Raw genomic sequence first — 12,392 nt, 5'->3', positions numbered from 1 at the left:
CCAGCCTGAGAAACATAGCAAGACCCTTTCTCTATAAAATTAAAATATACAAAAATATATAATTTAATTTTAAAAAATTAGCCTGGCATGGTGATGCAGGCCTGCAGTCCCAGCTACTCAGGAGGCTGAGGCAGAAGGATCACAGCAGATCGAGGTTGCAGCGAGCTGTGATGGCACCACTGCACTGCAGCCTGAGCGACACAGCAAGACCCTATCTCAAAAACAAAACAAAACAAACAAACAAAAAAACTCTATGATATTCCAATGATAGAGTCACCTAAGATGCATTTCTCATATCTCGGTTAAACAATGCATGACTGTAATTTCTCCGGTCATGTTTCCTTATGTCTGAAAACAAAGGGCACTGAAACCTGTTTGTTCACTTTAGTTCACAGGCTGATTAGAGAAGTAAGTAAAATCCATCCAAATATAAATTAAATACACGTGAAATACCAAACCCGCTAGTAAACAGCGAGCTACATACAAGTCCCAGACACTCCACGACCGTTTCTAGATTGAAAATCCTAGGCCAGGCGCAGTGGCTCACACCTGTAATTCCAGCACTTTGGGAGGCCGAGGTGGGTGGATCACGAGGTCAGGAGTTCAAGACCAGCCTGGCCAAGATGGTGAAACTCCGTCTCTACTAAAAAAAAAAAAAAAATTAGCTAGGCGTGGTGGTGGGCGCCTGTAATCCCAGCTACTGGGAGACTGAGGCAGAGAACCCGGGAGGCAGAGGTTGCAGTGAGCCGAGACCGCGCCACTGCACTCCAACCTGGGCGACAGAGCGAGACTCCATTTCAAAAAAAAAAAAAAAGAATATTTGTATTTTCACTTCTGGGAACACACACACACACACACACATATATATTTAATCGAAACACGTTACCTTTCACTCAACAACTATTCAAGACAGAAACCATTTCGGGTAAGCAGACTCCTACAGGGTCCCTACTGCACATTTCTCATCGGTGGTCAAAGCAACAAAACCTGAACTAAGCCACAAGGTAGCTGCAGGAAGCTCTATGCCTGGGACCACTACAGGCAGGCACTAGTTTCCCTGTCCACCACTGCCCGAAATGGAGTCGGGCCCGGTTCTCCTGAGCTGAGCAGGCCAAAGTAGGGAGTCCGTGAGTGGACCGGGCATAGCCAGAGCGACGCCGCAGCACCCCAGCCGCAGGGTCAGCCCCAAAGGCAGCAAGGCCCGCTTGATCGCGGATGCCTGGACGCCCTCGTGCAAGCCTCGAAGGGGGGCTGCCACCCCGAACATTCGCCAGAACGAAAGCGGCAGCCAGGAGAAGCCCTCGCAGGTGCTGGAGGGATCCAAGCGCTTGAGCTGAGTCCGAAACTCGCACAGCAACCTCGGGAGGATAAACTCCAGCAACCAGAATCGGGTTGGCGTCGCCTAGCAACCAGGAGCCAAACGCGCGGACGCCAGGCATTGGCCTGCACGTGTCACGTGAGCCAGCGCCGCTGCCCAGTGGGAGATTACGCCGCAGGCACGTGATGCGGCGCAACCGCCCTTTGGCAGAGCTTTTCGCGAAGGCAGGTGTGGCGCTGAGCGCATAGGCGAGGCATTCCTGGGGTTTCCGCCGTATCTCTTTACAAAGTCCTGGCTTTGGCTGGTGCTACCAAAGAAAGGAAACCGGCGCTTGAGACTTGTCTGGGCTGGCTATGGTGAAGCAGTGAAACGGTGCAGAATTGTGTCAATGAGGCTAGTTCAGTTGTGCAAGAGCATTTCCTCAAAGTAAGACAGAAGCTTTTAGTTAAGTCAACACCTGCTAATGTTAGGCTGGCCAGAAATTTCCTGACAAATAATGGGTGAAGGTCGGGCGCGTGGTCGCTCATGCCTGTAATCTCAGCGCTTTGGGATCACTTGAGGTCAGGAGTTTGAGACCAGCTTGGCCAACATGGCGAAACCCCATCTCTACTGAAAGTACAAAAATTAGCCGTGTGTGGTGGCGCGCATCTGTAATCCCAGCTACTCTGGAGGCTGAGGCAGGACAATCGCTTGAACCCAGGAGGCAGAGGTTGCAGTGAGCCGAGATCACGCCACTTAAAAGAAAAGAAACGAAACTTTGTTGGTGACCATGTGGTGATGAAAGTGAGCGTTTTGGAGCGCAGCAAGGTGACTCCCCATGTAATTAGTATAGACAGAGAGTTTGTGCTCTAAAGGTTAGAAATAAATGTTTTCGGCCTGGTGGCTCATGCCTGTAATCCCAGGACTTTGAAAGGCTGAGCCAGGCGGATCACCTGAGGTCAGGAGTTCGAGACCAGCCTGGCCAACATGGTGAAACCCGTCTCTATTAAAGATACAAAAATAAGCCAGGCGGAAGAAGTCACTTAGCTCTTCGCTGGTTGTCACACGTCCGGAGGCCGAGCCGTCGCGTACCTAGGATACCTGGAAGCCGAAGCCACACCTCCCGCATGGCACCTCCGGCCAGCCGGGCCCCTTAGATGAGAGCTGCACCCAGGCCAGCACCAGTCGCTCAGCCACCAGCAGCGGCTCCGCCATCTACAGTTGGCTCTTCTGCTGCTGCGCCCCGGCAGCCAGGTCTGATGGCCCAGATGGCAACCACTGCAGCTGGCGTGGCTGTGGGCTCTGCTGTGGGGCACACACTGGGTCATGCCATTACTGGGGGCTTCAGTGGAGGAAGTAATGCTGAGCCTGCGAGGCCTGACATCGCTTACCAGGAGCCTCAGGGAACCCAGCCGGCACAGCAGCAGCAGCCTTGCTTCTATGAGATCAAAGAGTTTCTGGAGTGTGCCGAGAACCAGGGTGACATCAAGCTCTGTGAGGGTTTCAGTGAGGTGCTGAAACAGTGCCGACTTGCAAACGGATTGGCCTAATCAAGAAGTTCAACCTGGAGAGATGGAAAATCAGCTCTCATACTAATTAATTTAGTATAAAAATAGAATTGGTAGTGAGGGTATAAAGTGTAAGCATCAGTTAAACTTCTCCTGTCATTCCTAGCTTCCTTGCTTCAGAATTGAAATGGAAGGGAGGGTGTTCCTACTCTGTAGAATCTGGGACTGGGCAAATGTTTGTGTGGCCTCCTTAAACTAGCTGTTATGATTTTATTATTTGTGAGTTAATTAGAATAAAGTCATTTTCTTCCAAAAAAGAAAAAAAAATAGCCAGGCATGGTGGTGCACGCCTTTAATCCCAGCTACTAGGGAGTCCGAGGCAGGAGAATCGCTTGAACCTGGGAGGCAGAGGTTGCAGTGAGCCGAGATGTGCCACTGCACTCCAGCCTGGGCAACAGGATGAGACTCCGTCTCAAAAAAATAATAATAATAAATATTTTCACTCCACAACTGTCTTCCAATTTGGAGAGTCTGCGGTTTACTAGCTATGTGAACTCGGGTACATTAATTAAAATCCCCATGCCTCAGTTTCTTTATCCATGAAATGGGAATGATTACTCACAGTTCCTGTCTCTGAGGACTTCTAGAAGGATGAAATGAGGTCTTACATGTAGCAATATAAACTGGTAGTGAGGACTGAGCTTGAGTCAGATTACCTGCTTTGAATCCTTGTGCCGTCATGTACTGCTTGTGTATCCTTAGGCAAGAGACTGTCCCTCCTCTATCCTTCAGTTTCATCTGTAAAATGAAGATAATACCTCCTAGGATTTCTGTGAGAATTAAGTGACTCAATACACATAAAGTGCTTAGAAGAGTGTCCGGCACAAAGTCAATATTTGGAAATGTTAGCAATCATTTGGAAGGTGCTTGACGCACAGTGTTGATCAATAAATGGGACTTATTCTTCTTGGTAGCACTGCTGGTCTAGAGCAGGATTCTGGTTTCTGAGCTCTCCCTGCTCTCAACCTCCACGCCACCCCATCCTGACTTAAAATTAAGGACTGGAAATATCTCTAGCCATTTATGGTCACAGGTAATGGAGGTTCAAAGTGTGTCTCATAGAGTGATGAGAAAAGTAGGAGTCTACACTCTGAGCCAGATCCCAAGACGCTATTGAGCAGAGTCCAAAAGGGGTGAGGCCCAAGAGGAAAGCAGCTGAGGGGCAAAGAGCTGTGGGAACTCTGCTACAGAAGTGATTCTCTTAAGAGAGGCAGGGGGTGGTGGGGAGAGTTCAGTGAGCAGAACTGTGAGCAGGCGGGTCTGCCACATAAGCTTGTTGGATCTAGGTGGGAGGGTGTTGTAAAATATCCTAAATCCAACCCTAACCCATTCCAAGGAGTTGAATCTTGGATCTGAATCCTAGTACAACACAGAGTACATCTTGGATACCGGGATTTATTGATCGTGTATCATTTCTTGGGTTTACTTTCCCTCAACTCAGAAGTCATTCCTCCCTCTCCCTCATTCTCCAGGTCCAACCAATTGGCAAGTCCTGTTGACTTTTCAAAGTATCTCTCTAATCCACCTGCTTCTCTCTCTTTTGTCGCCACCTTTCTAGCCCCATAAACATTTTTGTGTTTCTCCTTTTGCCCGGTACAACCCATTCTCCACTCAACAGCCAGTGTGAACTTTTCAAAACTAATTTTTAACAACTTTATTGAGATTAAATCACATATCACAAAATCACCCATTTAAAATGTACAATTCAGCCGGGCGCGGTGGCTCACGCCTGTAAACCCAGCACTCTGGGAGGCCAAGGTGGGTGGATCATCTGGGGTCGGGAGTTCAAGACCAGCCGAACCAACATGGAGAAACACTCTCTCTACTAAAAAATACAAAAGTAGCCGGGCATGGTGGCACATGCCTGTAATCCCAGCTACTAGGGAGGCTGAGGCAAGAGAATTACTTGAACCCAGGAGGCGGAGGTTGCAGTGAGCTGAGATCGCGCCACTGCACTCTAGCCTGGGCAACACAGCGAGACTCTGTCTCAAAAAATAAATAAAATGTACAATTCAGTGGTTTTTGGTATATTCACAGGTGTGTGTAACAAACACCACAAATCAATTTTAGAACATTTTCATTACTCCAAAAAGATATTCTATACCCATTAGCAGTCACTTCCCATATACTGCCATCCCCCGATTCTCCACAAGCCCTAGGCAACCACTAATAAACTTCTTGTCTGCCAGGTGCGGTGGCTCACACCTGTAATCCCAGCACTTTGGGAGGCTGAAGCAGGTGGATCACCTGAGGTCAGGAGTTTGAGACCAACCTGGCCAACATGGTGAAACCCCTTCTCTACTAAAAATACAAAAAATTAGTCAGGCGCAGTGGTGGGCACCAGTAGTCCCAGCTAATTGGGAGGCTGAGGCAGGAGAAAGGCGTTAACCCGGGAGGCGGAGCTTGCAGTGAGCCGAGATCACGCCACTGCACTCCAGCCTCGGCAACAGAGCAAGACTCCATCGCAAAAAAAAAAAAAAATTACCTGGGCGTGGTGACAGGTTTTTTTTTCCTCAAAAATAAATAAATAAATAAAATAAACTTTGTCTCTTATGGATTGCCTTTTCTGGATATTTCATATAATTGGACTCATACAGTATATATCTCTTGTTACTGGTTCCTTTAACCTAGCATAACATTTTCATGGTTAATCTATGTTATAGTATATATCAATACTTTTATTTTAATTTTTTTAAAGGGGCTTTCCAGTGAAGACCAGAAAACCTGCTAAACAAATTCTTTTTTTTTTTTTTTTTTGAGATGGAGTCTCACTCTGTCACCCAGGCTGAAGTGCAGTGGCACGATCTTGGCTCACTGCAACCTCTGCCCACCGAGTTCAAACGATTCTCCTGCCTCAGCCTCCCGAGTAGTTGGGATTACAGGCACCTGCCACTGCACCCGGCTAATTTTTTTGTATTTTTAGTGGAGATGGGGTTTCACCATCTTGGCCAGGGTGGTCTTGAACTCCTGACCTCGTGATCAACCCGCCTCGGCCTCCCGAAGTGCTGGGATTACAGGCGTGAGCCACCGCGCCTGGCCCTGCTAGACAAATTCTAAAAGAACTGTAGCACTAATACTTCTTTTTCGGTTGCCAAATAATATTCTTTTATATGGATATACCACATTTTATTTATCCATTCATCAGTTGATGGATACTTGTTTCTACTTTTGGCTATTACGACTAATGCTGCTATGAACATTTATGTACAAGTTTTTGTGTGGACATATATTTTTATTTTTATTGGGTATATTTTTGGGGGTAGAAGTTCTGGATCATTTGGTAACTCTTTGTCTAAGTTTGTTTGCTTGTTTATCTGTTTTTTCTTTTTTTTTTCTTTGTGTGTGTGTTTTTTTTTTAATTGATCATTCTTGGGTGTTTCTCGCAGAGGGGGATTTGGCAGGGTCATAGGACAATAGTGGAGGGAAGGTCAGCAGATAAACAAGTGAACAAAGGTCTCTGGTTTTCCTAGGCAGAGGACCCTGCGGGCTTCCGCAGTGTTTGTGTCCCTGGGTACTTGAGATTAGGGAGTGGTGATGACTCTTAAGGAGCATGCTGCCTTCAAGCATCTGTTTAACAAAGCACATCTTGCACCGCCCTTAATCCATTTAACCCTGAGTGGACACAGCACATGTTTCAGAGAGCACAGCGTTGGGGGTAAGGTCACAGATCAACAGGATCCCAAGGCAGAAGAATTTTTCTTAGTACAGAACAAAATGAAAAGTCTCCCATGTCTACCTCTTTCTACACAGACATGGCAACCATCCGATTTCTCAATCTTTTCCCCACCTTTCCCCCCTTTCTATTCCACAAAACCGCCATTGTCATCATGGCCCGTTCTCAATGAGCTGTTGGGTACACCTCCCAGACGGGGTGGTGGCCAGGCAGAGGAGCTCCTCACTTCCCAGTAGGGGCGGCTGGGCAGAGGCGCCCCTCACCTCCCAGACGGGGCGGCTGGCCGGGGGGGGGGCTGACCCCCCCACCTCCCTCCCGGACGGGGCGGCTGGCCTGGCGGGGGCTGACCCCCACCTCCCTCCCGGACGGGGTGGCTGGCCGGGCGGGGGCTGACCCCCACCTCCCTCCCGGACGGGGTGGCTGCCGGGCGGAGACGCTCCTCACTTCCCAGACTGGGTGGCTGCCGGGCGGAGGGGCTCCTCATTTCTCAGATGGGGTGGCTGCCGGGCGGAGGGGCTCCTCACTTCTCAGAGGGGGCGGTTGCCAGGCGGAGGGTCTCCTCACTTCTCAGACGGGGCGGCGGGGCAGAGGCGGTCCCCACATCTCAGACGATGGGCGGCCGGGCAGAGACGCTCCTCACTTCCTAGATGGGATGGCGGCCGGGCAGAGACGCTCCTCACTTTCCAGACTGGGCAGCCAGGCAGAGGGGCTCCTCACGTCCCAGACGATGGGCGGCCAGGCAGAGACGCTCCTCACTTCCCAGACGGGGTGGCGGCCGGGCAGAGGCTGCAATCTTGGCACTTTGGGAGGCCAAGGCAGGCGGCTGGGAGGTGTAGGTTGCAGCGAGCCGAGATCACGCCACTGCATTCCAGCCTGGGCACCACTGAGCACTGAGTGAACCAGACTCCGTCTGCAATCCCAGCACCTCGGGAGGCCGAGGCTGGCGGATCACTCGCAGTTAGGAGCTGGAGACCAGCCCAGCCAACACAGCGAAACCCCGTCTCCACCAAAAAAATACGAAAACCAGTCAGGTGTCGCGGCGCGCGCCTGCAATCTCAGGCACTCGGCAGGCTGAGGCAGGAGAATCAGGCTGGGAGGTTGTAGTGAGCCAAGATGGCAGCAGTACAGTCCAGCTTTGGCTCGGCATCAGAGGGAGACCGTGGAAAGAGGGAGAGGGAGACCGTGGAAAGAGAGGGAGAGGGAGAGGTTGAGGTTGAGGTTTATCTGTTTTTTAAGACAGGGTCTTGCTCTGTTTAGGGAGAGGTTTATCTGTTTTTTAAGACAGGGTCTTGCTCTGTTTCCCAGGCTGGAGTGCAGTGGTGCAACGTCGGCTCACTGCAAACTCCACCTCCCATGTTCAAGCAATTCTCCTGCTTCAGCCTCCCAGGTAGCTGGGACTACAGGCGTGTGCCACAACGCCCAGCTAATTTTTGTATTTTTAGTAGAAACAGGGTTTCACCGTGTTTGCCAGGATGGTCTTGAACTCCTGACCTCAAGTGATCCACCTGCCTCAGCCTCCCAAAGTGCTGATATTACAGGCGTGAGCCACTGCGCCTGGCCCCCCCACCTTTTTTTTTTTTTTTTTTTAAGAAATGGGGTCCCACAATGTTAACCAGGCTGGTTCCAACTCCTGGGCTCAAGTGATCCTCCCACCTCAGTCTCACAGTGCTGGGATTATAGGCATGTGCCACTGTGCCTATCCTGTATGTCTAACTTTTTGAGGAACTGCCAAACTTTTTTCCAAAGTGGCTGCACCATTTTACATTCCCGCCAGCAGTCTATTAGGGCTTCCTATTTCTCCACATCCTCATCACCACTTGTTATCATCTGCCTTTTTTTTTTTTTTTTTTTTTTTTTTTGAGTATCTTTTTGGACAGAGTCTCCCTCTGTCCCCCAGGCTGGAGTGCAGTGGCACATTCTCGGCACGCTGCAACCTCCACCTCCAGGATTCAAGCGATTATCCTGCCTCAGCCTCCAGAATAGCTGGAGTTATAGGCGCATGTCACTACAGCCGGCTAATTTTTATTTTTTTATTTTCATTTTTTTTGAGATGGAGTCTCACTCTGTCACCCAGGCTGGAGTGCAATGGCACGATCTCGGCTCACTGCAACATCCACCTCTTGGGTTCAAGCAATTCTCCTGCCTCAGCCTCCCAAGTAGCTGGGATTACAGGCACACACCACCATGTCCAGCTAATTTTTATATTTTTAGTAGAGACGGGGTTTCACCATGTTAGTCAGGCTGGTCTCGAACTCCTGACCTCGGGATCTGCCCTCCTCGGCCTCCCAAAGTGCTGGGATTACAGGTATGAGCCACCACGCCCAACTCTGTCTTTTTTATTATAGCCATCCTAGTGAGCATAAAGTGGTATCTCATTTTAGTTTTACTTTGTATTTTTATTTTATTATGCTTATAGTTTCTGTAGGTCAGAAATTCAAAGGGAATACAGTGGAGACGGCTCCATGATGTCTGAAGCCTCATCTGGAAAGACTCATAAGTTGGAGATGATTCAACATCTGGGGGTTGAAGTCATTTGAAAGTGTCTTCACTTCTGTGCTTGGTGGGTTTTCCCGCTAATCAGCTTTCCCCTCAGCTGAGCAGCTTTCTGGAACAACCACACATATTTTCTCCATGCGGTCTCACCGTGTGGTGTAGTTTGGGCTTCCTCACAGCATGGCTGCTGGGTTCCAAGAGCAAGCGTTCCAAGAGAATCACGGAGAAGCTGTACTGACTTTTTTTCAGCCATTGATTTATTTTTATTTGCAGTTTGTATTCAATACAAATCAATTTCATAACAAGTTACTATGAATCAAAGCATACACACACAAATATACAATCCAAAATAGATGTACAGCATTTCCGCATGGAGCAAAAGGGAGTGTTCATTCACACACACAGTGGAGTGGGTTCATATCTGTTTCATCTGCTGTTCCCGTGTAGGTTTCTAAAGATGGAAAAAAAAAGACTACTGTGGCCATATTAGATGCTGGAACACATAAGCATCAGTGTGTGACCTTGTGAACAAAGGACTTCAGGGAGTGTCTATTTTTAAAAAGGTTTCTGTGTGTCAAGACAGTTGTAAACATTTTTATTACAGAATCAAGCCTACTTTACGGTTTAGGACCAGGTTCTAACTATCTAAAAATATTGACGTAACAAAATGTGTTTCAAACAGGGCATGATGGCTCATGTCTGTAATCCCAGCACGTTAGGAGATGAGGTAAGAGGATTGCTTGAGCCTAGGAGTTCAAGAACAGCTTGGGAACATAGAAAGACTCCTATTTCTACAAAAAGATAAAAATTCGCTGGGAATGGTGGCACATGCATGTAGTGCTAGCTACTTGGGAGGCTGAGGCAGGAGGATTGCTTTAGTCCAGGAGGTTGAGGCCGCAGTGAACTCTAGCCTGGGTAACAGGGTGAGACCATGTCTCTTAAAAAAAAAGGCCCCAGCCAGGTGCGGTGGCTCACGCCTGTAATCCCAGCACTTTGGGAGGCTGAGGTGGGCAGATCACGAGGTCAGGAGTTCAAGACCATCCTGGCCAACATGGTGAAATGCCATCTCTACAAAAAATACAAAAATTAGCGGGGTGTGGTGTTGTGCACCTGTAATCCCAGCTACTCGGGAGGCTGAGGCAGGAGAATCACTTGAACCTAGGAGGCGGAGGTTGCAGTGAGCCAAGATCGCTCCATTGCACTCCAGCCTGGGTGACAGAGTAAGACTCTGTCTCAAAAAAAGAAAAAGCCCCAAAATGTGTTTTAAATGCAGCTATTCTGATCCATAGTTGTTGTTTGCAAAAAGCATTTACAGAAAAAGAGTATAGCCTGGGCACAGTGGCTCAGGCCTGTAATCCCAGCACTTTGGGAGGCTGAGGCGGGCGGATCACCTGAGGTCAGGAGTTTAAGACCAGCCTGACCAACATGGAGAAACTCCATCTCTACTAAAAATACAAAATTAGCCGAGCGTGGTGGTGCGGGCCTGTAATCCCAGCTACTCAGGAGGCTGAGGCAGGAGAATCGCTTGAACCTGGGAGGCGGAGGTTGTGGTGAGCCAAGATCGTGCCATTGCACTCCAGCCTGGGCAACAAGAGTGAAACTCCGTCTCAAAAAAAAAAAAAAAGAAAGAAAGAAAAAGAAAAGAGTATAAAAGTTTTTGTGACTTTAATGCAAGTTAACTTTCAGTCTTTACTTTCCAAATACTTGATATACAGTTTTTGGCTCCTTTACATTTTTGCCCTTTTAATTTCAAGGTTTATAATTTTACCTTCAAAACAGATCTTTTTTTGTTTTTTGAGATGGAGTCTCACTGTGTCTCCCAGGCTGGACAGCAGTAGCATGATCTCGGCTCACTGCAACCTCTGGCTCTAAGGTTCAAACAATTCTCCTATCTCAGCCTCTGAGTAGCTGGGATTACAGGTGCACCACCATGCCCAGCTAATTTTTGTATTTTTAGTAGAGACAGGGTTTCATCTTGTTGGTCAGGCTGGTCTCGAACTCCTGACCTCAAGTGATCCACCTGCCTCAGCCTCCCAAAGTGCTGGGATTACAGGGGTGAGCCACCGCACCCAGCCCTTTAATGAATCTGGTGTCCTTGTTGAATGAAAATAGGTGAAATGAAATGCCTACGATTTGACTCTCTAAGGATAAACAAGAGTTATTGATGATGCTTGGACTTGGGGGTAGATTGCAGTCTATCATTGCCCTGGCACATGTCAATTACTACATAAAAGGTCAAATGCAATGTCAAATCCAAATCCTCAGAGGAAAAAGAATTCAGTTACCAAAAGAACAGTGATAGCCTAACAATGTAAAACTTAATATATTGGCATTAAATTAGTACTGCTGAAACAATACATTGAGGATTTATAGGACGATGGAAGCTTTTTTTTTTTTTTTTTTTTTTTTTTGAGATGGAGTCTCACTCTGTCTTCCAGGCTGGAGTGCAGTGGTGCAGTCTCAGCTCACTGCAACCTCCACCCTCCGAGTTCACACGATTCTCCTGCCTCAGCCTCCCGAGTAGCTGGAATTACAGACACTTGCCACCGTGCCCAGCTAATTTTTTGTATTTTTAGTAGAGATGGGGTTTCACCATCTTGGCCAGGCTGGTCTTGAACTCCTGACCTTGTGATCCACCCGCCTTGGCCTCCCAAAGTGCTGGGATTACAGGTGTGAGCCACTGCACCCAGCCATGGAAGCTTTTTTAAACTTTAAGACAGGATCTTGCTCTGTCACCCAGGCTGGAGTGCCATGATAATGGCTTACTGCAGCCTTGACCTCCAGGGCTGAAGTGATCATCCTACCTCAGTCTCTTGGGTAGCTGTGACCACAGGTGTATGACACCATGCCCACCTCTTTTTTTAAATTTTTGGGCCAGGCACGGTGGCTCACACCTGTAATCCCAGCACTTTGGGAGGACGAGACAGCTGGATTGCCTGAGGTCAGGAGTTTGAGACCAGCCTGGCCAACATGGTGAAACCCCATCTCTACTAAAAATACAAATATTAGCTGGGCATGGTGGCATGCTCCTGTAGTCCCAGCTACTCAGGAGGCTGAAGAAGGAGAATTGCTTGAACCCGGGAGGTGGAGATTGCAGTGAGCTGAGATCATGCCATGGCACTCCAGCCTGGGGGACAAGAGTGAAATGCTGCCTTAAAAAAAAAAAAAGGAGATTATGGCCAGGTGCAGTGGCTCATGCCCGTAATCCCAGCACTTTGGGGGGCCCAGTGGGTAGATCACCTGAGGTCAGGAGTTTGCGACCCGCCTGGCCTACATGGTGAAACCCTGTCTCCACTAAAAATACAAAAATTAGCCAGGTATGGTGGTGGGTGCCTGTAATCCCAGCTACTCAGGAGGCTGA

The 12,392-nt window shown here is 48.5% G+C and overlaps 1 protein-coding gene and 2 pseudogenes across 1 annotated transcript; 1 reads left to right on the top strand and 2 right to left on the bottom strand.

The window, feature by feature from the left end:
* The first annotated feature begins 1,509 nt into the window (after window positions 1–1,509).
* Window positions 1,510–4,060, top strand: LOC129136495 (coiled-coil-helix-coiled-coil-helix domain-containing protein 2-like). The gene has a single exon (XM_063785711.1). The coding sequence runs from the start codon at window positions 2,455–2,457 to the stop codon at window positions 2,845–2,847; it is 393 nt and encodes a 130-aa protein (XP_063641781.1). The 5' UTR covers window positions 1,510–2,454; the 3' UTR covers window positions 2,848–4,060.
* Window positions 4,061–5,561: 1,501 nt separating this feature from the next.
* LOC112207172 (U7 small nuclear RNA) lies at window positions 5,562–5,605 on the bottom strand (annotated as a pseudogene).
* Window positions 5,606–5,870: 265 nt separating this feature from the next.
* On the bottom strand, window positions 5,871–5,938 carry LOC112207128 (U7 small nuclear RNA; annotated as a pseudogene).
* Window positions 5,939–12,392: the final 6,454 nt, after the last annotated feature.

Source organism: Pan troglodytes, chromosome 1 (assembly GCF_028858775.2).
Source record: "Pan troglodytes isolate AG18354 chromosome 1, NHGRI_mPanTro3-v2.0_pri, whole genome shotgun sequence".
Classification (NCBI taxonomy): domain Eukaryota; kingdom Metazoa; phylum Chordata; class Mammalia; order Primates; family Hominidae; genus Pan; species Pan troglodytes.
The sequence above is the reverse complement of the archived record's forward strand: the minus strand, read 5'-3'. Positions and strand labels throughout refer to the sequence as shown.